Source organism: Lampris incognitus, chromosome 11 (assembly GCF_029633865.1).
Source record: "Lampris incognitus isolate fLamInc1 chromosome 11, fLamInc1.hap2, whole genome shotgun sequence".
NCBI classification, from domain to species: domain Eukaryota; kingdom Metazoa; phylum Chordata; class Actinopteri; order Lampriformes; family Lampridae; genus Lampris; species Lampris incognitus.
In genome coordinates, this window is record NC_079221.1 from 43,991,777 (window position 1) to 44,019,220 (window position 27,444).

The following is a 27,444-nucleotide window of genomic DNA, read 5'->3' on the forward strand; positions in this document are numbered from 1 at the left end:
GAGGACTGAAAGGCTTGGAGGACATACCTCACAACGATTGTTCAGATAACGTCTAGACAATATATTAGAGAAATCAGGTCATTGTCAATATGAACACTTTTTAACTGAAACTGTGCCATATATTATGTTATTGGTTTTCATGTAAACGTACTTATTGCCTCAAATGAACATGTGAGAAGAGTACGCATTAGATGTAAAAGGTAAAGTAAGTTCTTCCACATATATGCATATCTCACGTAAGAGTTTTTTCCTTCTTTTAAGACACACTAAACTGACAATGCTGAAGGCGAACCATCCATGGATATTACTTGGAACATCAGATCACACAAATGATCAGTTCATTCCTAGCTTATATTACTCTATGACATGAATCTCAGCAGGAAAAGACCAGAAATTCCCCAACTGGTGTTTGTGTGTGTGTGTGTGTGTGTGTGTGTGTGTGTGTGTGTGTGTGTACACTTGTATACATCAATGCAAACACAACCCCCCTCCCCCCCTCCCCACAAATTCACAATAGGGTCAGGGACATGAGATCCTGGGAGAGCAAAGGACCACAGCCCTACTGAACCCCTACAAAATCCTCTAAAATCCCTCCCATTTTGCCATATTTAACATCTCGGCAGTCACCTGCCCCCCCCCCCCCACCGAGTGCCTATACAGTAGCAGTACAGTGCCAATTAAACAGCAAGATGTTGACTTGTGCATATGGAAGAAAGTCTACAGTTTGTCAGCCTGACAGGCCGAGGGTGCGGGGGCCAGGAGGATGTGAACCAGGGTCATCAGTGTCTGAGAAATTCAAACCACATAAACGACTTAATTAGCATGTTGAGAAGTTCTTTCAAACACATATAATTGTCCTGCCTGGTCTGCCAGGAGGAACGTCGCCCCTCATGAGGTGCTTCAGACTTGGGCAAATGACAGCGGTCATAGTTTGCTTTATAATGACGCCACCTGTTGCCCGTGTCCGGTTAAGATGGTGCCCATTACAAATACACATGTCTAGTTGGGAAATCTAGCAACTAGCAGCCTACAGCAACAACAAGTCATGTGTTATCTTAAATGAAGACTTGCCGATAAAAACATTTACTCAGGTTTCTCCAATCTGTGACAACTACCTGTAGGTGATTTCTTTTTTTGAGACACTTTATTGATCCCCGTGGGGAAATTCTGCTCTGCATCAACCCATCCTAGCCGTGTAGCTAGGATAAGTGGGCAGCCGCTGTGCAGCACCCGGGGACCAACTCCAGTTCGTCTCGCCATGCCTCGGTCAGGGGCAAAGACAGGAGTATTAATCCTAACATGCATGTCTTTTTGATGGTGGGGGAAACCGGAGCACCCGGAGAAAACCCACTGCAGACACGAACATGCAAACTCCACACAGAGGATGACCCAGGACGACCCCAACGGTTGGACAACCCCCGGGTTCGAACCCAGGACCTTCTTGCTGTGAGGCGACAGTGCTGACCGCTGGGCCACCGTGCCGCCAACTAATTGACACATTTGTGCCAGGTACTTGACACATTTCTAGTCAGTAGTCCAATACTCAAGACGAAATTAAAAAGCTTAACATCAGCCACACAGACTTGCTACCATTATTCTCATTGCCACATTGTTTTCATGCTCGGTTAAAGTAGCCGACATCACTTTAGCCACAATAAAACAACAGATGTACCAGAAATCTTTTTCCACAATTGAAAGATATGCAACCATTCATTCATTCATTCATCTTCAGCCGCTTCTCCGGGGTCGGGTCGCGGTGGAAGCAAGCCAAGTAGGGCACTCCAGACGTCTCTCTCCCCAGCAACACCCTCCAGCCCCTCCTGGGGGACCCCAAGGCATTCCCCAGGCCAGATTGGACATGTTCGATTGGACATGTTCGATGGCCAGTTGGCCGTGCTCGATAAACCCCCAAAGGAAGGCATCCAGGAGGCATCCTAATCAGGTGCCCGAACCCCCTCAACTGGCTCCTTTCGACGCGAAGGAGCAGATATGCAACCACGATTCTGATAATGGAAATCCTCAATACTGACTATGTTTGCAAGTGACTGCAGGATTGATTGACATATTGTTTTGTTTTTTCCATAAACACAATTAAAAAAAAAAGGAAACTGGCCATTCTAAAAAGTATTTATCCCATCTGGCCATCTAGTCTCGTAATCATTGTGGATGACGTGTTTCACAGCTACATGTGAAGCAACTCATGGGCCTGGGAAGAAACTCCATCACTCACTTTTTCACATATTCACATTAGTCAGTCTATGGTGGGGTGACGAAACAGTCATAGCGGGGCCCTATAAAGTTAAAATGTGCTCAGCGAGGCCCGACAGGCGTGAAGATGATAAGAAAACATTTGGAAAAACGTTACAATTTGAAGTATGAGGTAAAAAATGAATGCGGTGCTCTGCCCCCTGCCATTCCCATTCAGATGGATCATGTTCTTTGTCCTCCTACTGAGCTGCTTGAAACTCGTCAGTGAAATATGCCCTTATAAACCCTCGCGCCGGCTGAACAAATTATAGAATATAATTTCTGCGTCCACCGGAGACTTCTTTCAAAAGAAACGTCTCTAACACTGGAAGGAGATGATGGATAACGCTGCATTAAAGGCAGCCGCTGCAAAGTTTCACAGCAAAAGGAATATTCCCCCCCGCTTTCTCTATAGCCAATCCATCCATCCATTATCCAAACCGCTCATCCTGCTCTCAGGGTCGCGGGGGGGATGCTGGGAGCCTATCCCAGCAGTCATTGGGCAGCATGCGGGGAGACACCCTGGACAGGCTGCCAGTCCATCACAGGGGGTAAGGCAGTCAGGCAGAAATATACATGGAAGTGGGGGGCAAAATTGATACCCGGGAGTGCTAATCACTTGGGAATTGAACAGAAGTCATGAAATAAACTACAGCACGATAAAATAATAGGATCCTGAACGATATGACGGCATGGTCAACACTAGTATTGGACTTTAGCTTCCAGAGCTGAGGTGGTGAAAATGAAGGTGCCGTCACGGCTGTTATACCCTTTCTTGTCACTACCAGTCAGAATCCCAGTTCACAGCACGGGATAAACAGATATCCCGGTGTATGTGGGCGGGAGCAAGGTTCAAGGGTTAAATTTGAGACACTCCAAATTGACAAGGAAAGTGAGGGCCTCGCACTGCCGAGTCTCAGAGAATACTGACAGCACGAACATGTCAAATAAACAGTGGCAGAGTTACGGATTCATCTCACTCGTTGGTTTGTCTTTCCCCTCTGCTTTGACAGAGTAGATCCACTTATTCTTACCGCTCAGGCCCCGCCCCTCCTCCACTCTAATTGGCCGGTGGAACTGAAAGTGACCCTGATGAACTCGGATGAAATTATTTCCTCTTTAGAGAGAGGTGGAGCGCTACTGGCACTTCGGCTTCAAAAATAGGTCAGCCCCCTGTGTCGCACGGCGTTGTATTGTACTGCATTGTGTTTTATTGTGTTGAAAGCACGCAAAGCGAAATCCTTCCATAGCAAACAAAAAAAAATACAGAAAGCAATTTTTTTGTTTTTTTTTACAGGTTTCTAGTGAACACAGGACATGTCCACTGAATGCAAATTACCCGATTCCATCCATCCATCCGTTATCCAAACTGCTTATCCTGCTCTCAGGGTCGCGGGGATGCTGGAGCCTATCCCAGCAGTCATTGGGTGGCGGGCCACAAGGCCATCACACACACACACATTCATACCTAGGGACAATTTAGTACGGCTGATTCACCTGACCTACATGTCTTTGGACTGTGGGAGGACACCGGAGCCCCCTGGACGAAACCCACACAGACACGGGGAGAACATGCAAACTCCACACAGAGGACGACCCAGGCAGTGGCGCCCTGAGAAATGTTTCATAGGGGTGGCCAAATGGGGCCACTACAAATCTTGGGGTGGCCCACCAAAACCAAAAGCCAAGACTGCCTTTCAGGAAGTCTATCATGCTGTTGCAGTATTCTGTACAGGCTAGCTGAAAACTGTCAAGTTAAGGGATCGCACACTGAAAAACGTTGGCTTCTTATTTTTCACAGTTGATGTTACTGAATAGACTAATACGGTACCGTTAACACTTTGAGTTTCAATGTGTCATGTATCTGTATATATTGTAACGGGTTAGACGATTCCTTGTTACATTGTGTATGTCCAGAAATGAAAATATCAGATAGAAGCATATTATGCATAACCAGAAGCAACTCATGACTGGGGGGGCCAGAGATAGTATCAGGGTGGCCATGGCCACCCCTTGGGGGCGCCACTGGACTCAAGACGACCCACCAAATTTGGACTACCCCGGGGCTCGAACCCAGGACCGACGACCGCGCTAACCACTGCACCACCATACCGCCTAATATGCAAAATATCATCTTTAAATAAAGAAATTCTTGGAACAGGCTGACTTGAAGCAGAAGAAAGCTACATTATCACCTCAGTGGTAATAAAAAAAGAAAAAAATGTGCACTTGTTTGATGCAGAATTTGATTTTAAGACCCGGCGCTAGATTAAATGACTTGTTGAGAACACCTTTACATAGCAATAACTAGATTGCTGATTGCATGCCAATTCAAAGAAGCTAATTATAGGTGAAAGCACGGCGTAAACATGAACTGGCTGCAGGAGCCCTCGGCGGTTCAATTAGTTAAATGGAAGGTATGGATCTAGCTAACAAGCCAGTTTTGATCAACACTTGACTAGCTGCCAAACTGACGGCAAAAGGGCAACGATAAAACACTGCATGTAGCAAGCTTTCACTTAAACCCGAGTCTGCCAAACATAACCCTTTTCCTCAAAAGACAGATTTGTATCTTCGATGGGAAATAAAAGAGAAATAGATGTTTGGTACACTTAAGGGGACACGTTAGTGGTGCACGAATAAACCCTGCTAAAGCCGCAAGTTAAACAAACGAACATTTTAGCTGTGGATTCAGGCAAAAAAAGTAATTGCTTATATACTCTCATGTATGAAAGGAGAACCATCACTTGATATGGGAATTAGCATGTGTTGTTCATTTGCTTAGGGTAGATTATTCAGCATTTGTAATTATGAGCAACTTTAACCCAGAGCCAGAAACTGCGGAGCAAAACTCACTTGTTATCCCCGCCAGGTGGGAGCCTGGGAGGAGAACATGTTTGGTTGTGTGTGTGGGGGGAGGGGGGGAGGGGCTGGGACTACTAAAAATCAGCCCTGGACTTTGTCCCAATTTGGTCCACCACAACCGGCATATGTACACACAGCCTCCAGCAGGGTTGTCATGATACTATCTCACAATACCATCCCAGTCGAGTTATCGCATTCACAACAGCAAGTAGCATCACAGCACCACTGATGATGATTAGAGGCTGTGTTTACTGTTGTACACTTTCATATAATCTACTAAAAGTATTCACCTCCTATGATGTCTGTCCTGATCAGGCTGTAGGAAACTGTACTTAACCATGCCCCCCACATTTGACAGTGATTTGCAGTGAGGGCAATGAGATTCCCTCGACATATGAAGAACAGGTTACAAATGATACCAGGTATTATTCGAGTCCAACGACAAAACTGTCATCTTTTGAGCTGGAAATATCCTCAACCCGAATAAACAAATGATTGAATGGATAAAGTTGCATGCTTGCTGTGTGTATCTACCACATTTGTACATTGCTTTCTTTGGATAAAAGTGTCAGCTAAATCAATAAATATGTTATGCTAGACACAGGGTTTACATGTCTAATTGTCAACAACAGCATTTCATCTAATGCACTCCATTCAGACTTATATCCACTTAATTTGTTTTAATGTATTTGCACTTTTATTCCATGTGAATTCACCTGGATAACTCAAATGACACTATGTAATCATCACTTTACAAAAATGATTATTTTGCCTCATGTCTTCATTCAGTTTAGTAGGCTATCATGGAGTGACATGTCACGTGGGTAATATAGGCTATTGCAGACCTGCGTCACAGAGGCTAGTGAGAAAGGGGTCAACGCAGCGGCAGCCTGAATAAAAATCCCTGCCTGGCTACTTACTAAATAAACTGTGTCCCTGCCTGGCTACTTATTAAATATAACCATGTCCCTGCCTGGCTACTTATTAAATATAACCATGTCCCTGCCTGGCTACTTATTAACTATAACCGCCTCCCTGCCTGGCTACTTATTAACTATAACCGCCTCCCTGCCTGGCTACTTCTTAACTATAACCGTGTCCCTGCCTGGCTACTTATTAACTATAACCGTGTCCCTGCCTGGCTACTTATTAACTATAACCGTGTCCCTGCCTGGCTACTTATTAACTATAACCGTGTCCCTGCCTGGCTACTTACTAAATAAACCGTGTCCCTGCCTGGCTACTTATTAAATATAACCGTGTCCCTGCCTGGCTACTTATTAAATATAACCATGTCCCTGCCTGGCTACTTACTAAATAAACCGTGTCCCTGCCTGGCTACTTATTAACTATAACCGTGTCCCTGCCTGGCTACTTACTAAATATAACCGTGTCCCTGCCTGGCTACTTATTAAATAAACTCTGTCCCTGCCTGGCTACTTATTAAATAAACTCTGTCCCTGCCTGGCTACTTATTAACTATAACCGTGTCCCTGCCTGGCTACTTACTAAATAAACTGTGTCCCTGCCTGGCTACTTATTAAACATAACCGTGTCCCTGCCTGGCTACTTCTTAACTATAACCGTGTCCCTGCCTGGCTACTTATTAAACATAACCGTGTCCCAGCATGGCTACTTACTAAATAAACTGTGTCCCTGCCTGGCTACTTACTAAATAAACTGTGTCCCTGCCTGGCTACTTATTAACTATAACCGTGTCCCTGCCTGGCTACTTACTAAATAAACTGTGTCCCTGCCTGGCTACTTACTAAATAAACTGTGTCCCTGCCTGGCTACTTACTAAATAAACCGTGTCCCTGCCTGGCTACTTATTAAATATAACCGTGTCCCTGCCTGGCTACTTATTAAATATAACCATGTCCCTGCCTGGCTACTTACTAAATAAACCGTGTCCCTGCCTGGCTACTTATTAACTATAACCGTGTCCCTGCCTGGCTACTTACTAAATATAACCGTGTCCCTGCCTGGCTACTTATTAAATAAACTCTGTCCCTGCCTGGATACTTATTAACTATAACCGTGTCCCTGCCTGGCTACTTACTAAATAAACTGTGTCCCTGCCTGGCTACTTATTAAACATAACCGTGTCCCTGCCTGGCTACTTATTAACTATAACCGTGTCCCTGCCTGGCTACTTATTAACTATAACCGTGTCCCTGCCTGGCTACTTATTAACTATAACCGTGTCCCTGCCTGGCTACTTATTAAATATAACCGTGTCCCTGCCTTGCTACTTACTAAATATAACCGTGTCCCTGCCTGGCTACTTATTAACTATAACCGTGTCCCTGCCTGGCTACTTATTAAATATAACCGTGTCCCTGCCTGGCTACTTATTAAATATAACCGTGTCCCTGCCTGGCTACTTACTAAATATAACCGTGTCCCTGCCTGGCTACTTATTAACTATAACCGTGTCCCTGCCTGGCTACTTATTAAATACAACCGTGTCCCTGCCTGGCTACTTATTAACCATAACCGCGTCCCTGCCTGACTACTTATTAAATACAACCGTGTCCCTGCCTGGCTACTTACTATATATAACCGTGTCCCTGCCTGGCTACTTATTAAATATAACCGTGTCCCTGCCTGGCTACTTATTAACCATAACCGCGTCCCTGCCTGGCTACTTATTAAATATAACCGTGTCCCTGCCTGGCTACTTATTAAATATAACCGTGTCCCTGCCTGGCTACTTATTAAATAAACCGTGTCCCTGCCTGGCTACTTACTAAATAAACCGTGTCCCTGCCTGGCTACTTATTAACTATAACCGTGTCCCTGCCTGGCTACTTATTAAATATAACCGTGTCCCTGCCTGGCTACTTACTAACTATAACCGTGTCCCTGCCTGGCTACTTATTAACTATAACCGTGTCCCTGCCTGGCTACTTACTAACTATAACCGTGTCCCTGCCTGGCTACTTACTAACTATAACCGTGTCCCTGCCTGGCTACTTATTAAATATAACCGTGTCCCTGCCTGGCTACTTATTAAATATAACCATGTCCCTGCCTGGCTACTTACTAAATAAACCGTGTCCCTGCCTGGCTACTTATTAACTATAACCGTGTCCCTGCCTGGCTACTTACTAAATATAACCGTGTCCCTGCCTGGCTACTTATTAAATAAACTCTGTCCCTGCCTGGCTACTTATTAACTATAACCGTGTCCCTGCCTGGCTACTTACTAAATAAACTGTGTCCCTGCCTGGCTACTTATTAAACATAACCGTGTCCCTGCCTGGCTACTTATTAACTATAACCGTGTCCCTGCCTGGCTACTTATTAACTATAACCGTGTCCCTGCCTGGCTACTTATTAACTATAACCGTGTCCCTGCCTGGCTACTTATTAAATATAACCGTGTCCCTGCCTGGCTACTTACTAAATATAACCGTGTCCCTGCCTGGCTACTTATTAACTATAACCGTGTCCCTGCCTGGCTACTTATTAAATATAACCGTGTCCCTGCCTGGCTACTTATTAAATATAACCGTGTCCCTGCCTGGCTACTTACTAAATATAACCGTGTCCCTGCCTGGCTACTTATTAACTATAACCGCGTCCCTGCCTGACTACTTATTAAATATAACCGTGTCCCTGCCTGGCTACTTACTAAATAAACTCTGTCCCTGCCTGGCTACTTATTAAATATAACCGCGTCCCTGCCTGGCTACTTATTAAATATAACCGTGTCCCTGCCTGGCTACTTATTAAATAAACCGTGTCCCTGCCTGGCTACTTACTAAATAAACCGTGTCCCTGCCTGGCTACTTATTAACTATAACCGTGTCCCTGCCTGGCTACTTATTAAATATAACCGTGTCCCTGCCTGGCTACTTACTAACTATAACCGTGTCCCTGCCTGGCTACTTATTAACTATAACCGCCTCCCTGCCTGGCTACTTATTAACTATAACCGTGTCCCTGCCTGGCTACTTATTAACTATAACCGTGTCCCTGCCTGGCTACTTATTAAATATAACCGTGTCACTGCCTGGCTACTTATTAACTATAACCGTGTCCCTGCCTGGCTACTTATTAACTATAACCGTGTCCCTGCCTGGCTACTTATTAAATATAACCGTGTCCCTGCCTGGCTACTTATTAACTATAACCGTGTCCCTGCCTGGCTACTTATTAACTATAACCGTGTCCCTGCCTGGCTACTTATTAACTATAACCGTGTCCCTGCCTGGCTACTTATTAACTATAACCGTGTCCCTGCCTGGCTACTTATTAACTATAACCGTGTCCCTGCCTGGCTACTTATTAACTATAACCGTGTCCCTGCCTGGCTACTTATTAACTATAACCGTGTCCCTGCCTGGCTACTTATTAACTATAACCGTGTCCCTGCCTGGCTACTTATTAAATATAACCGTGTCCCTGCCTGGCTACTTACCAGCACCACCTGCCCATATGAAAGTCGCACGAGGCCCTCTTCTTTGTCGTTTGTTTCGGTGTATTTTTATGCTTAGTGAATAAATGATTGCTTTAGCGCCCTCTGCTGTCAACTGTCGGCGTCACTCTATCGCACAACGGTAGGTCTGGTCGACGGCTGTAAACGGACGGCCATTCTGGACTTTTCCGGCGCGTCCAGATGGCCAGACCGCCCTTTGTGTGTGTGTGTGTGTGTGTGTGTGTGTGTGTGTGTGTGTGTGTGTGTGTGTGTGTGTGTGGTTGCGTTCGGCCCCGCTGTCGCCGCTCCCCCTCTTCATTCACTCTCTAGCTCGCTCGACCAGCGCTGCTCTCTGTCGCAGTTCGAGCCCAAATCAACCGTGCGCATGCGCAACCCTACGTCGACGGTTCGCTCGGACGGCGACGGTGTTAAAACGTGTTTCGGGTATGAGAAGAGAATGGCTAGGTGTCCTTTACTATCCACAGGGGAAACTCATGTTGCTCAGGTCATTATAGATAAAACAATAAACACGTAAACAAATACATAAATAAACAAACGAATAAGGCCCTGTGATGGCCTGGCGGCCTGTCCAGGGTGTCCCCCCCGCCTACCGCCCAGTGTCTGCTGGGGTAGGCTCCAGCATCCCCTCCACCCTCAGTAGGGATAAGCGTTTTGAATAATGAAAGAAAGAGTGGAGGAATGAAGAACACCTCAGTAAAAGCAGAAAGTATTTTTTAAAAGAAAAACCATTCTGGGAGTGTACATGCCTGAGTCTGTGTGCGTGGGGGGGGGGTATTAGCACAAGGGGGGGGGGTGTTCAGGAGCCTAATAGCAGAGGGAAGGAAACTGGCCCCGCCCCTCTCTGTTTTGAATACAGGGGCGACGCATTTCCTACCAGTCTTGTAAGTAAACGAGAAGTCGATCGTATTCCGCAAGTCAGCAAACCATTGGCTGCTGATCTCAGCACAGGAGGACTCGGGGAACACTGGACGAACCCCAAATTAATAACCTCCGTCTCTACTTTCCCGGGCTTAGGGTCGGACCAAAATGGTCGCGTAGCAAAAACCTTTACTTTTTGGAAAGTGCAAGTTTATAATTAGACTGCGAGGGTCCGGCCGGGAGGCTGGGAGGCCCACAGTCTGACAGACAAAACGTTTCTATCAGCTAGATTTCTCTTCGTGTCCTGAGTGCTGCATATCAATTATTTTCCCCCCACATTTCCTGTACAGTCCACTTGGGCACTGCGCAGAAGACTTATAATGGGAGGGAAAACCTGGGGTTTCTGTCCGTGTGTGTGTGTGTATGGGTCCGCTGTTAATCCCACATATTACTGGGCCGGTCAGCCTAACAACTTCTGTGCACAGTTGTGACTGTATGATCAAGGACCTCTCGTAGATGCGGTGATTCAAAACCTTTGAAAAACCTGTTTTATACTGATATTGAGTGCCAACTCCTGAGCTGGGTTGCCACCAAGTGTGAGCACCGGAGAAGGGAGGATACACCTGACAGGGAGCTGCACTCCATCCATCCATCCATCCATCCATCCATACATACATACATACATACATACATACATACATCTATACATCCATCCATACACCCATCTATACATCCATCCATCCATATATACAACCATCCATCTATACATCCATCCATCCATACATCCATCTACACATCCATCCATACATCTATACATCCATCCACCCGTCCATCTATACATACATACATCCATCCATACATCAATCTATACATCCATCCATCCATCCATCCATCTATACATCCATCCATCTATACACCCATCCATCTATACATACATACATACATCCATCCATACATCAATCTATACATCCATCCATCCATCCATCATCCATCCATCTATACATCCATCCATCCATCCATCCATCTATACATCCATACATCCATACATCCATACATACATACATACATACATACATCCATCCATCCATCCATCCATCCATCCATCCATCCATCCATCCATCCATCCATCTATACATCCATCCATCCATCCATTATCCGAACCACTTATCCTGCTCTCTGGGTTGCGGGGATGCTGGAGCCTATCCCAGCAGTCACTGGGCGGCAGGCGGGAAGACACCCTGGACAGGCTGCCAGGCCATCACATGCACACACACATACTCACAAATCTATACTTGTGGGGCCCCCTCATTGATTACATTCATTTCCTAGCCCTTAACCCTAACCTTAACCACGCAAACTACATGCCTAACCCTAAACCTTAACCTAACCCTAATTCAGACCTTAGCCCTAAAACCAAGCCCTAACCCTAAAATAGACCCTTTTACTTGTGGGGCCCCATAAAATGGCCCCACAAGGTAGGTGGTTTCTGGTTTTTCTATCCTAATGGGGACCAAATGTCCCCATTAGGATAGAAAAACATGGCACACACACACACACACACACACACGTACCTAGGGATAATTTAGTACGGCCGATCCACCTGACCTACATGTCTTTGGACTGTGGGAGGAAACCGGAGGCCCCGGAGGAAACCCACGCAGACACGGGGAGAGCGTGGGATCTGCCCTCTCCTAGTATTATACTGTATTATAACCGCTGCTGCTGCCCAATAACTGCTTACTGTGGATGTCTAAACGTCTTCTTCTTCTCGGTAGAGCCATCTTTATGCGAGAACGAGAAGAAGAAGCACCTAATCCCCGGAAAGCTGCTATGCACACTTCCACATTAGTGCAACATTTAAGGAGATGAATTAATTCTGCTCCCTTGTTTTCCGAGTATGGCATACAGCACCATGTGGTCCCTATAACAGCCAGCCTGCAGCGCAAGTAAAGGGATCATAGTAAAGCCGCAGTCCGCCGTTCCTTGATTAAGCCGCTGACCTGAATAACAACCCTCTCTTATCGCCGGAAGAGGCCTGCCGGTGTGTCGGTGCTCGGCGTGCCGCGGGCGCAGCTCTCCACGCCGCGTGAGAGCAACAGCACATCGCAGGGATCCCTTCGACGTATTCAGCGGCGGAAGGTGCTTTTCGCTGCATCCTTTTGTGTGAGGTCTACCGTGAAGAGGATCAGCCGTGCCTCGGCCCCGGCTCACAAAGGGAGACGGAACAGCCGACGCCAAATTTAGAATCGCTGGCGGGTGTTTTCGGTGAGGCTAAACAGTCTCTTGTCCCCACGTCTTACCGGCTCGGCTCGGCGCCGTATGACTGAACCGGCTGCCGTGCTCTCCGCTGCCGGTCGGAGACGGAGCGGCGAAGAAGCGGATTGTCAGACAGCCTCCGGAGCAGGGAGAGCGGAGAGACGGTAATGTAAAGCACACCGAGGCCGGGCGAGCGAGGGGGGTCACGGGGAGCTCATGCGTGCGGCTAATGGGGAGGATGACGAGGGGAGGGCTGATTGTCAGACCGCATGTCAGCGTCACCCATGTCAGAACAGCGTCTTACCAGCGATCGGACAGTACAGAGAGGGGGGAGGGGGAGAGAGAGAGGGAGAGAGAGGGAGAGGGAGGGGGAGAGGGAGAGAGAGAGGAAGAGAGAGAGAGGGAGAGGGAGAGAGAAGGAGAGGAATAGAGAGAGAGGGAGGGGAAGAGAGAGAGAGGGAGGGGGAGAGTGAGGGAGAGAGAGAGAGGGGGAGGGAGAGAGAAGGAGAGGAAGAGAGAGAGAGAGGGAGGGGGAGGGAGAGAGAGGGAGGGAGAGAGAGAGGAAGAGAGAGGGAGGGGAAGAGAGAGAGAGGGAGGGGGAGAATGAGGGAGAGAGAGAAAGGGAGAGAGAGAGAGAGGGAGAGAGAAGGAGAGAGAAGGAGAGGAAGAGAGAGAGAGAGGGGGAGAGAGAGAGGGAAGGGGAGAGTGAGGGAGAGGGAGAGAGAGAGAGGGAGAGAGAGCGAGAGGAAGAGAGCGAGAGGGAGGGGAAGAGAGAGAGAGGGAGGGGGAGAGTGAGGGAGAGGGAGAGGGAGAGAGAGGAAGAGAAAGAGAGGGAGAGAGAGGGAGAGGAAGAGAGCGAGAGGGAGGGGAAGAGAGCGAGAGGGAGGGGGAGAGGGAGGGAGGGGGAGAGGGAGATAGATAGGGAGAGGGAGAGGAGAGGAAGAGAGGTAGAGAGAGAGAGGGGGAGAGAGAGAGGGAAGGGGAGAGTGAGGGAGAGGGAGAGAGAGAGAGGGAGAGAGAAGGAGAGGAAGAGAGAGAGAGGGAGGGGAAGAGAGAGAGGGAGGGGGAGAGTGAGGGAGAGAGAGAGAGGGGGGAGGGAGAGAGAAGGAGAGGAAGAGAGAGAGAGAGAGGGAGGGGGAGAGAGAGAGGGAGAGAGAGGGAGGGGGAGAGTGAGGGAGAGAGAGAGGAAGAGAGAGGGAGGGGAAGAGAGAGAGAGGGAGGGGGAGAGTGAGGGAGAGAGAGAAAGGGAGAGAGAGGGAGAGGGAGAGAGAGGGAGAGAGAAGGAGAGGAAGAGAGAGAGAGAGGGGGAGAGAGAGAGAGGGAGGGGGAGAGTGAGGGAGAGGGAGAGAGAGAGAGGGAGAGAGAGGGAGAGGAAGAGAGCGAGAGGGAGGGGAAGAGAGAGAGAGGGAGGGGGAGAGTGAGGGAGAGGGAGAGAGAGAGAGGGAGAGGGAGAGAGAGGAAGAGAAAGAGAGGGAGAGAGAGGGAGAGGAAGAGAGCGAGAGGGAGGGGAAGAGAGCGAGAGGGAGGGGGAGAGGGAGGGAGGGGGAGAGGGAGATAGATAGGGAGAGGGAGAGGAGAGGAAGAGAGGTAGAGAGAGAGGGAGACAGAGAGAGAGGGAGAGAGAGGGAGAGAGAGAGAGAGAGAGAGAGAGAGAGAGAGAGAGAGAGAGAGAGAGAGGGAGGGAGGGAGGGAGGGGGCGAGAGAGAGAGAGCGGGAGAGGGAGAGGAAGAGGAGATAGGGAGAGAGAGGAAGGGGGAGAGGGAGAGGAAGAGGGAGATAGGGAGAGAGAGGGAGGGGGGAGAGGGAGGGAGAGGGAGATAGGGAGAGAGAGGGAGGGGGAGAGGGAGGGAGAGGGAGAGGGAGAGGACACGCGGCGAATGAGGAGGAATTAGACGGAAAAAGCTCCGGGAGCCTGTTGACATTTAATTGGGGAGGGGAAAATAAATCAGCCCCACGTTTCTTTCTGGCCTACTTGTTTGCTCTTAATCATTTCTGTAAATTAGAAGCCTTTCTGCCTCAGGACAACCGGCGAGGAAAATCAATTTGAGCAATAGTTCTTGCTGCTTTTTTATGGCCGTTGTTGCCTCTCATAGGTGTCGCTGCTGAGGAGCTGAGTCACTAATTACTGCAGAGCGTGTGACGTGCAGCCTGTATAGCCTTTTTCCATACTTTCCCATTATTACCTCAAGTAATGCAAAATGGTCGGCCGAATATTTTCTAAAGCGACTTTTTCCCCCCTCATTTGCATATGACTCCCGGTGGTAAAGAGAAATATACGTCACTCTCTAAAAATGAGAATGACGTCCATGACTAAAATATCTGAATTATAGATTTTGGCTGTTATCTTGTTGTGAGATATATTATTCAACATGGTTGGCTTCCAACATACTTTTTTTTTTTTACCCTTTTTCTCCTCACTTGTATCCGGCCAATTGCCCCCCCTCTCCCGAGCTGCCCCGGTCGCTGCTCCACCCCCTCCGCTGAGCCGGGGAGGGCTGCGGACGACCACATGCCTCCTCCCAGTCATCGGCCGCCTCTTTTCACCTGACAGGTGTTTCACCAGGGGGGGACGTAGCGCGTGGCTTTTAAGATACTTTGACAATAAACAACCCCCTCCCCCCCCACCTCCTCCACCCCAACACAAAGCTCGGGGTATCCGACCTGGGGTCTGATCTCACCCTCGTATCTGCTGCTTCCTGACCGCAGCTGCACCGAGGCCGGAGGCCCTCCAGCAGCCATGTTGGCCAGACTAGTGCCCTCCTCGGGCGGGGAGCCCTGCGGGTGAAACACCCACCGAGGGTCAGCGCAACAACATCTCTCTCACCCGCCAGCGTCACAGCGTCGCAGACCCACCGGCGGTCTACTCCTGAACCATCTGCACCACTATCACGTCAGCAGACTAGTCCGTCAACAGCAGGAGAACTTGTTAGACGGCTTACCGAAGGTGTCGCAGCTTGAAGTGGATTGTTTACATCGCCGATGGGTCGGCTACACCAGGATGGGATCCAGCAAACGAGCCGCTGAAATTGCACCGCGGTCAACTGCTACGTGACGTGCACGGTCGTTAGCGCAAAGATGACGCTGACTAAAAAACCATTAGCCGAGGCCCAGCTGATGACGGGCCCCTGCTTTTTCAGCGCGCAATTTAAATCAATTAAAAATTAACTTTCCTTTATTAGTCCCCTTGGGCACATTCGGTTACTGCAAATTAACCCATCCTAGCTGTGATCTGTGTAAGCTAGCAGCAGTGGGCTACCGCCTTCATGCGGCACCCGGGGACCCACTCCAGTTCTTTTCCCGTTGCCTTGCTCAGGGGCACGGACGGGAGTGTTAACCCTAATTTGCATGTCTCTTCTGATGGTGGGGGGGAAACCGGAGCGCCCGGAGAAAACCCACCGCAGACACGGGGACAACATGCAAAGTACACACAGAGGATAACCCGGGACGACCCCCCCAACCCCGGGGTTCGAACCCAGGATCTTCTTGCTGTGAGGCGATGGTGCTAACCACTGGACCACCGTGCCGCCCAATTTCCTGTATGACAGCATTAGATAGTGACCGTGGCGTTGTATGATGCTGAACTACGCAACTGACCCCCCCCCCCACCACCACCACCATCAACACAAAGCGAGTATACTCTAAAAGGTTGGAAAACACCAAAAAAAAAGTTTTTTGGTGGGGTTCTGAGGTGCTGCACCCCCTGTGGGGGTTCTCCCTTGCCAGTAGTTGGATGTAAATGCAGACCTCTGGATCACACACCAGGATCACAACCAAGAAAATGTCAGCTAGGCCTGCACCAAAGGTTAGCCTGTCGGCACCTCTTAATTGGGGCCTGCATCCAGGACACTGACAGCCTTTGCTTCCTTTGAACACGGCATGGTGCCGGGCCTTTCATTTCCTGACTGAAGAGTCAAAGCTGCAACGTCACACTGGACGCGGCTCCATAACCTAGAATTTACCCCCCTCTGTACCGCCTCCTGCCACTGGTCCTCCGCCACATCAGCTGGTAGGAGCAGTTATAATGATTAAGTGAGGGTGACAAGCCTTAGCCACAATTTCCCATCTCCCAATAGCGGTCATAATTAAGACAAAGCAAGATCAATTCAAATGGTGCCCCCCCCCCCATACAGTGAAATGTCTTTCCATTACTAGGGTGTCCACCAGTTGGACTTGCTCCTGCATTAAGCCATGGGCCTCAACAGGCTCACCGGACCTTCACCGGCGAGTATGGCCATGCATTACAACACAAGGCTGAGCCTGATGCGTCCCACACGCAAACACACCGATCACAACAAATTACGTACAGGGGTTTTAAAAGGGCTTATTTCACACACCCCTATTTACAAAACCTCCTCCCTTGAAAGCCCCCCCCTGCTTCCCTCAATGTGGGGCGTGAAAACAAACACACACAAACACACACAAATGTTAATAAGCTAATAAGGTCAGGCTATTTTAATTAATTTAATTTCTTTTGTTTGACCTTTTACATTTTGGTCCTATTGCCACAGAATTTATAAACAGCAGCCCAGATAGCACACGGATGTGGGCCACCTCAGGCAATGATGCGGCACTGATGGTCTTCTTCTGGCCCTGACAAAATGGATGCGAGCCTGAAGTTGCCCACATGTATAATAGCAAATATGGCCCAAATATGCCAAATCAAATGTGGGCCTTTTTTTTTGGCAAAGATGCGGTGCTCTGGGTAACATGTAATCTGGATGTGACCCTGAAGTGGCCCGTGTGGTAAATGGTGAATATGGCCCAAATATCACACAACAAATATGGGCCACTTTTGGCAAATATTTGGCACGTGCGGCATTTAAGTGCCATCATTCCATGTGGTATGTGGGCCGGATGAAAGAAAGATGAAAGTTGGGTGTGGGACGGGTCCGGGCCGCAGCAATTTTGTTATCTGTGAGTTAACAAGAACATTTCATGATGTTGGCTTAAACATTTTCATTTGGTTTTATTCGTTGTCTCGCCCAACATTTTTGCGAAATTTTTGCCTTAACCGGACCAGTGGGTCAGCCCTACAAACGCTAGTGTCCCTGACTGACTGACTGACTGAGTGATCATGTTAGAGTGACTGACTGAGTGATCATGTTAAGAGTGACTGACTGAGTGATCATGTTAGAATGACTGACTGAGTGACCATGTTAGAGTGACTGACTGAGTGATCATGTTAAGAGTGACTGACTGAGTGATCATGTTAGAATGACTGACTGAGTGATCATAATAGAGTGACTGACTGAGTGATCATGTTAAGAGTGACTGATTGAGTGATCATGTTAGAATGACTGACTGAGTGACCATGTTAGAGTGACTGACTGAGTGATCATAATAGAGTGACTGACTGAGTGATCATGTTAAGAGTGACTGACTGAGTGATCATGTTAGAATGACTGACTGAGTGATCATAATAGAGTGACTGACTGAGTGATCATGTTAGAGTGACTGACTGAGCGATCACGTTAGAGTGACTGACTGAGTGATCATAATAGAGTAACTGACTGAGTGATCATGTTAGAGTGACTGACTGAGTGATCATAATAGAGTAACTGACTGAGTGATCATGTTAGAGTGACTGACTGAGTGATCATAATAGAGTGACTGACTGCGATCACGTTAGAGTGACTGACTGAGTGATCATAATAGAGTGACTGACTGAGTGATCCTGTTAGAGTGACTGACTGAGTGATCATGTTAGAGTGACTGACTGAGTGATCATAATAGAGTGACTGACTGAGTGATCCTGTTAGAGTGACTGACTGAGTGATCATGTTAGAGTGACTGACTGAGTGATCATAATAGAGTGACTGACTGAGTGATCCTGTTAGAGTGACTGACTGAGTGATCATGTTAAGAGTGACTGACTGAGCGATCACGTTAGAGTGACTGACTGAGTGATCATAATAGAGTGACTGACTGAGTGATCCTGTTAGAGTGACTGACTGAGTGATCATGTTAGAGTGACTGACTGAGTGATCATAATAGAGTAACTGACTGAGTGATCATGTTAGAATGACTGACTGAGTGATCATAATAGAGTGACTGACTGAGTGATCATGTTAGAGTGACTGACTGAGCGATCACGTTAGAGTGACTGACTGAGTGATCATAATAGAGTAACTGACTGAGTGATCATGTTAGAGTGACTGACTGAGTGATCATAATAGAGTAACTGACTGAGTGATCATGTTAGAGTGACTGACTGAGTGATCATAATAGAGTGACTGACTGCGATCACGTTAGAGTGACTGACTGAGTGATCATAATAGAGTGACTGACTGAGCGATCACGTTAGAGTGACTGACTGAGTGATCATAATAGAGTGACTGACTGAGTGATCATAATAGAGTGACTGACTGAGTGATCATGTTAGAGTGACTGACTGAGCGATCATGTTAGAGTTACTGACTGAGCGATCATGTTAGAGTGACTGACTGAGCGATCATGTTAGAGTGACTGAGTGAGAGATGTTAGAGTGACTGACTGAGTGATCACGTTAGAATGACTGACTGAGCGATCATGTAAGAGTGACTGACTGAGCGATCATGTTAGAGTGACTGACTGAGTGATCACGTTAGAGCTACTGACTGAGCGATCATGTTAGTGTGACTGACTGAGTGATCATGTTTGACACGATTGGGCTGCTGGATCAGGTGACCAACAACGACACAGAAGTTACACGATTGGTCAGCTGAGCGTCAAGAGGCACGAGGGAGGGCGCACAGTTAAAGCCCCTCAAATAACAATCTCTGACAAAACACCCACTAGTGAATTCATAAAGGATTGCACGGCTTTTGCGGCTGCTAAAACTGCAAAAATAAGACAAAAAGAAACCGTGTAATTCTCAAAGCACCCGCAAAGGGTGAAATGCACCCCTATATAACTGCGCTGCCATGCAAATACCATCTTGGTGCGCCGGCGGCATTTGCATGTATTTATATTAGGTAAGACTGCATTTCGATACAAACGAGCCTCACTGCAAAACACACCAGCGCTAATAGCCACGTGCAGTTAGAGTGAAATTTATTAGCATCTTCTGGGAGTTGGTGGTAACTGATGCCCAGACTTTCCAGTGATCATGGCAGCAGTGATGGTGGCCAGGCGAAGGTATCGTCACTATTCGTGAGCGGATATTTCAAAGGAGGACATCACTTTTTGATTTAACTGAGACAGGTTTATCTTACAGGTTGCCAGGTCTAACAATTCCTGCTATACTTGGTGACATCAAGGTTGACATTTGAGCCTGCCTACTGCATTCTTGGTGCAAAGCCACCGTACTGTAGCGAATTCAGGAGGCAGCCGGGAACCAGCCGCAGCCGGGACGCGAACCCGGGTCTCCCGCACCACAGGCAACTACGTTAACCAGTCGACTAAGGGGTCCGACCCGTTAGCCAAGGGCTGGCGAGTCTAGTCATCCGTGGTCACTATTTGTAATCGGATACAAAATAAGGGCAAACTGCAATCCGCTGCAAAACTTGATGGGCGTTCTTGTGCCGTAATACCTTTTGTGAGTGGAACCGTGAGACGGGGCAGATTATGGTCCCAAATGATGCACAATTCCCGGTGCTATCAAGGGGCACAATCCATTCCTTGTGAATCCGCCTGTCAATACAGAGTGAGTCTTAGAAAAAACTGGACAGCCGCAGATAGAAACAGATGAATTAGAATAGGTATACTTACTATTCAATTAAATTCTCTTTCAAATCAAACATCCCAAGATATGAGTGGAAAGGGTTGTTCTTGCAACTGCATTTTACAACCTTTCTTTTTTTTAACTCTAACTTTAACAACAAATATTAATGGGACCGCTACAGAAAATTAGATGAAGATTTAATATCCAAGATTTCATATTTTAGCTACTGTAGCGAACTCGGGGGAGCAACCACGGGAACTGCCGCGGCCGGGACGCGAACCCGTGTCGCCCGTACCACGGGAGACATCGCTGACCGCTCGACTAAAGAGTCTGACCCGTCAACCAGCGGCCAGCGGCCAACGTGTCTACTTATCCATGCACGTTACACTACCCCCCTCCTTCGGGAAAGCGCGTCCGCGCGTATCCCACTTCTGACACCAATGTAGCGAATTCGGGGGGGGGGGCAACTACGGGAACAGCCGCGGCCGGGACGCGAACCCGTATCGCCCGCACCGCCGGAGACACCGCTATTAGTCGAGCGGTTAGCGGTGTCTTCCGCGGTGCGGGCGATACGGGTTCGCGTCCCGGCCGCGGCAGTTCCCGTAGTTGCCCCCCCCCCCGAAATTCGCTACAATACTATCCCTGTAACAAACTGGCCACAATTTCGAACACTGACCATACATGCTGCAGGCATATACTAGAATTTCGCCTGCTTTTCAGTGGTCCGATATGCTACATGTACACAACTTTACGATTTACCATCTCTTCCGTCAGAAAGACCCGCGTCTCTTCTGACGTCATCGTGACGTCACCAAACCCAGACCGAACGTCACAAACAGATAGTTTTCGAGAACGCTGCAGCTTCTTTTCTTTCTTTTTTTGCATTTTGGCTATAGAGAAATAAGCATAAACTGCAGAAGTTCTCATGCTGATCCCTAAAACTTCACACAAAAAAAACACAATCGTTTGACTTTTTAGTATTTCCATCTGGATTTTTGGGAGGCTCAGGGAATTACATCCCCCTGCCCAAATGGGATTGTGTAAATGCTAGTTAGCCAGACGAATTAGGCAACCGGTGTTATCCAGTGAAATTAATTCATGTGGGTAGCAGACTAATATAATGTTTAGTTTCCTCAAAACCCGGAAATGCAATGAGACATAAACGGAGTAAGCTAATACCAACCCTAAGAGCAAAAGGTGAATCAGATTTCTAGTCCTGGACTGCGGTGAAGGTCCTGCAGGTTCCTCTCTCCCATTCCCCCTAAATGCTACCCCGCCCCCCTGTTTAACTATACAGCCCAAAACTCACTTCCTTCTTCGAGATGTAAGTATCTATTTCACAAAGTGCAAAATCCGAGGCTATTTTCAGATCTGCAATTAGTCATTTTTGAATCATCAAATTTTTACAAATGTTTTCTCTGGAGTGACGGACAGGGTTTTTTTTTCTTCTTCTTCTTTGAAATCCATGTAGACCCATTTACAAACACAACAAATGAATGCGTGATTAGGCGGAGAGCCACGGCGCTGCAGCTTAGGCCACGTCGTGTCACACCATATTTCAGTCATCCACAGCCCCGCGGTCCCACGCTAATGCCTTTGAAACGAGGGAGGGCCTCTCCTCGTGGGCAGCAACAGTTTAAACCACAGCCTGTAGTTGTCGTGCTCGGTGTCATTTAGAATCAGGCCAGCATTTTGGTGGTTTAACGTTTCAACCCATACCTATCGGGCGTGCTATTGCGCACGCGCACACTAACGGTCCGGTGGGGGTGGGGTGGGGGTGGTGGTACCGTCCTCTGTCAAAATCTGCGACCGTCGAAATTTGTGTGACCTCATACGCGCAGGTGTCCTGAACGCACAGGGAGCGTCGCCTCCGCCTCGCCACTAGATGGCGTTTTTAAGAGATGAGAACTCACACTGACCAGATCGGGCGCTCCTACCGAGTGTTATTGCGCACGCTTATACTAAGGGTCCGGTGGGGGTGGGGGGTGGGGGGGTGGTACCGTCTTCTGTCAAAATCTGCGACCGTCCAAATTTGTGTGACCTCATACGCGCAGTTGTCCTGAACGCACAGGAAGCGTCGCCTCCACCTCGCCACTAGATGGCGTTTCTAAGGGATGAGAACTCCAGGCTGTTCTAATTCCCTGGTCGTAGGAAAACGTACGAAAAGTAATGCATACAAATTCGTATGTAACCCACGTAGCTAACCCTAACCCTAGCACCCCCGGGGGCTAGGGTTAGGGTTAGGGGGGAGTGGAGGGAACCGGCCCCCCTCTAGCGCCCCAGCCCCCCCCCCCCCGGGCGGCGGTGCAAAAACATTGTGCATAATTTTTCGTACGATATCACACGAACGTTCATGAGGATACGTTGAGAACTCACAACTGACCAGATCGGGCGCTCCTACCGAGAGTTATTGCGCACGCGCATACCAAGGGTCCGGTGTGTGGGGGGGGGGGGTACCGGTCTACTGTCAAAATCGGCCACCGTCGAAATTTGTGTGACCACATACGCGCCGCTGTCCTGAGCGCACAGGAAGCGTCGCCTCCCCCTCGCCACTAGGTGGCGCTTCTAAGGGATGAGAGCTCACAGCTGACCAAATTCGACCCTGACCTTAGCAACACTTAACCTATAGTGCTTTAAATGTAACCACATCAAAACAAGCCCACACCTTAAATCCGGGGGTGGGAGGACTTGGAGACGTCCGTGAGTCCGCCGGCAAACTCCAGTATGCGTCCCTTGTGATCACGGTCACAATTTCCGACGGTCGCAAATTTTGGTACAACGCCGGTACAAACTTGCTCTACGGGTGAACATTTCGACAAGGTAGGACGAATTGTCACAACACTGACAAACTAGAGAACACAACGCAAACGGGGCTCTGCCAATAAAGGCCCAGGGGTTACAACAACATGCGTTTATACATAATGCAACAATGCCCCCAGTGCACGAGAACCACTGCCGGTGCACGCTCTATATAGCACATTCACCAGGTGCCAGAAGCACTATAGGAAGAAGGAAAGAGAAAACAACCTGGGCGGATATTGTGAGGGAAAACTAAGGATGAGGGACCGAAATCAATCAGCCATCTCGCGCCTGACCCATTAGCATTACACCTGCGCTCGGTCCTGTGTGGTGAGGGTGCAGACATGAGTCATTCTGAAGCTCGACCCTTTTACGCCTGGCCGCGACCCCCCAAACTACGGGCTGGTTTTACGCAGCGTGGTATTGTAAATGTCTGCTGTTTGCAGCCGGTCGAGAGAAACTCAACAGTCACCGTGCCGCCGTCATGCAGCCTTAGAAAATGGCTGAATATGAAGTCGGGTGTTTAGATCACGCTGAAAAGACACCATCCCTATCACGCAGGGCTAACTCCGGGATGCTGGTAACAACTGGGTTAACGGGGGGGGGGTATCCCCTGGTAGCACCCAGACCTTGAGCAACGTTGACGTTAAAGCTGCCCTGCGGCCGGAATTAGCTGGATCCGCCCGCAGTGAAAGTGACGCTTACGGGGGGGGGGGGGTGTGCAGCAATTAAATCCAGACCCGCCACCAGCTGCGGGAGACGGGTGACCTCTTACCTTGAATTCCTCCAAAATTTTATAAGTCTTCCCCCGGTACTCGCAAAAGTTTTTAACCTCCTTGCACTCGGGGCAACATCCATTGTGCTCCACTTTAGTGCACTTGGGGTGGATCTTCGGACACTCGGGCTGGTCGCACACGGGCCCGTCCTCCGTGCACACGCACGGGCAGTTCGAGTGTCCCGGGAAGAACTGCTCCCCCAGCTTGTACACAAATCCGCTGTCGTCCACGCAGCCCTTCCCGCGGTAGTCGTCGAACACGATGCCGTCGCCGGCGGCGCGCTCCGCCTCGTCCGCGGGGTAGTCCTCCGGGCTGACCGAGGCTGGAGCGACGGCGCGGACGGAGAGCAGGATGACGCAGGTGATGGAGAAGAGAGGGCCCATCCTTCGCCGCGGTGGTGCTTTCGCATTCAACAAGAGCGTCTGGATGTCATGCTAGGCCCCCGTTATCGCCTCCCCCCGGTCCGGCGCTTCATAGGGGGCACGGCTGCATAGAGGGGAAGGGGAATAGATACGATAGGTAACCAGACTGCGTTTTTTTTTTGTTTTTTTTTTTTTTTGGTGTTGCAGAGACTGTCTATTTTGTTGAAGAGAAGGGGGGGGGTGCTTGCTTGTGTGTGGCATTTTGCATGCGTGCGTGCACGTGTGTTGGAGATTCAAGTTGTGCCGATTATAAATCCTGACGCACACAGTGTGCACAATCTGCAAGTGTACATAGTGGGTTATTCTCTCTATTCTCTACCCCCCCCCCACTAAATAGTCGAGTGAGTGGATATCTCTGCACGATGCACACTCGGTACGAGTGAGACCAACAACAGGTAGCTTATACATACGAGCCCCTTTTTTGGATACACTCTCGGTTGTTTTGCAACACATTGCTCAAGATTCTCTAAACGTTGCTTTACCTGATCCCCCCCCCCCTCCCATGCGCATCGTTTTCAACCCTTAGCTGGGGTGCACGAGGAGGCTGTGGTAACAGCCCCAAATTAGTTTTAACGTCAGTTAAAGCGCGAGTCAGTCTATATTGTGAGGTGCACAAACTCACCGTGCACAATGGCTCGGATCCACTTAGTGTGAGGCGTCCGACATCGGCTGCGCACAGCAGAATCACAGAGAGTAGCCCCTCGGCATGTTCAGGGTATCCGCGGGGTAAATTCGGGCTCCGAAAGATATCCTAATCCCCCCCCTCCACCCCCAACCCTGCCCCCCCTCCTCCTCTGCCCCGCTCGTGTGCTTAAAAAGCGATTTAATGCACAGCAGCCCGCTGTGAATATGGAGGCTCCTTTCCCCCCCCGGGGTGGAAGAAGTGCGTAAAATCAGAACGAATCCACGGCGATCTGCAGATTACTGTCAGGGGACGAAAGAAACACTCAGGTAAACTGGCCGAGCAGAGGAGGAGGAGGAGGAGGAAGAGGGGGGGTGGTGGACGACAAATAAAACAGCCTTTGGGAAAATGTTCCGTGTTGTTTTCCGGAGCTCGGAGTCACTCAGAGGCACGTCGCTCCGTCCCGGCGACGCAGACTGGCAACGGGAGCGGGTCTTGCTGCTTCGCATCCAGCGTGGGGAAAATGGCCAGAATGAGAGCCGGCATCCGGAGGAGGCAACTTCGGGGCGCGAGACGAGCGGACGCCGCTCATTCCGAACGCGCGCGACACCCGCACAGCTCCACGCAGACGCGAGACCGCGACGATTATTGATGCGCGGTATTTGACGTCCGTTGCGATTCCGAAAAAGATCACCGACAAGTGCCAACGCGGCGCGGACGGAGGAGGACGGAGCACCGGCGGCGCTTTCTCATCGTCCCCTGCGCGGAGTGGTGAGGAGGAGGAGGAGGAGAGGGAGGAGGAGGGGAGGAGGAGGAGGAGGAGGAGGAGGGAGCGTTCCGACTTTCGGCACCTTGGAGAACGACTGACGGCTGCTAGCGCGACGCACGGCCCGCCGCGCGCGGCGGCGGCGACCAGCACGGGGGCTCCCCCATCCCTCCTCCCCCCCCGGTGACAAGAAGTGTCAGGAAACTCCTCCGCCTTTCACAATCCCGGTCTAACTTGGTCGGCAGTTGTCAGAATTGTCTGAGGAGTATAGCTTCGACGGAGGAGGAGGAGGAGGAGGAGGAGGGGGGAGGTAGTGCTGAGGGTGGAGGCTGTAATGCATGCACCTATGCATGTACGTGTTCGCGCATTTTTGTTTTGCTAGTAAATGAGCGTTGTATGTAAATGAGCGTTGTATGTAAATGAGCGTTGCATGTGGCCACTCGCGCGTCTGCTCACGCGAATTGCACGAGTCGCTCGTTTCCGGTCTTGTTAAAAAACCGCACGTCAAGATAAAACGGGGTGGGGGGGAGTATACTTGACTTCTCACCCCTGCGAAATTCAACGTGACATCACAGAGCAGCAAGATATCCGCTTTGTTTTATGGCTGTTTGCCCATAGGGGCCACTGCCCGACTACATTCAGAGCCAGAGTGCAGCAGGCTGAGGAAGAGCCAGCACAGGACTCAGCTGATCCACAGCTCAATCACACAGATACGGGTCGTGGGAAAGGGAACGGTGTGGCATTTATTGTTCAAACACTACTCTCAGATACTGTTATTTGAAAATTGCTGTGGCCCGGACCCGTCCCACCTCACCCGGCCCACATACCGCGTGGAATGGTGGCACTCGGGCGGTCCGCTCCTGTTTGCCAGATCTGGGACAGAACCAATCCATAGCAATGCCGAATGTGCCACATGTTTGCCAAAGGTGGCCCATATGTGTTGTGTGATATTTGGGCCACATTCACCATTTACCACACGGGCCACTTCAGGGTCACATCCAGATCACATGTTGCCGAGAGCACCGCATCTGTGCCAAACAAAGCCACATCTGATTTGGCATATGTGGGCCATATTTGCTATTATACATGTGGGCCACTTCAGGCTCACATCCATTTTGTCAGGGCCAGAAGAAGACCATCAGTGCCGCATCATTGCCTGATATGGCCCACATCCGGATGCTATCTGGGTAACATCCGCCACTCTTAAGACAAATTACAAGGGAGCAGCATGCTTCGGATAGCATCCACAGCCTCATAACTGTGGACGTAACTTGACATGTACAACTTGAAACTTTTCACCCGTGTGCTGGTAGGTGCAGGTGAAAGTTTGTCGACAATTCTGTGCCTGTCGTTGACATTTATCCACGGTAAATCTCGCAGGCATCGCGAAAAACATGCCATGGTCAATAGCGCGCGACAACAAACAGGAAACTGGTATGACCGCTGCGGTAGAAACCGGAAGTCCGTGGACTACAGTTACGCACAGCGCCGATTCGCTGCAAAACAAACCGCCCTCAATTTGTGTAACGTCCCGTTAATCATTGTCTGTTGTTTTTCCTGTTTTTATTGTTCAGTTCCTGCCCCTGCTTTTGCCGCCACTCAACCCTGTATATACCACGCATGTTCTCAGGCGCGCGGGAAGATGTTTTAAGTGGGGGCGTGGCAGAATGAGTCCAGAGGCAGAGGTCTCTTTTTAATCGCAACTCTCGCGCTCCATACACGGCACGATCCCGGAAGTACTCTT

General features: G+C 49.3%; 1 protein-coding gene across 1 annotated transcript in view; it reads right to left on the reverse strand.

Moving 5' to 3' along the window:
* vwc2l (von Willebrand factor C domain containing 2 like) overlaps positions 1 to 26,749 on the reverse strand; it is a 60,732-nt gene extending 33,983 nt beyond the window's left edge. Inside the window, exons 1-2 of the mRNA XM_056289914.1 lie at positions 26,740 to 26,749; positions 23,890 to 24,290 (exon numbers count right to left, since the gene is read on the reverse strand). Of these exons, the coding sequence (XP_056145889.1) occupies positions 23,890 to 24,290; positions 26,740 to 26,749 (411 nt within the window). The remainder of the gene's footprint in view (positions 1 to 23,889; positions 24,291 to 26,739) is intronic.
* Between the last annotated feature and the right edge of the window lie 695 nt (positions 26,750 to 27,444).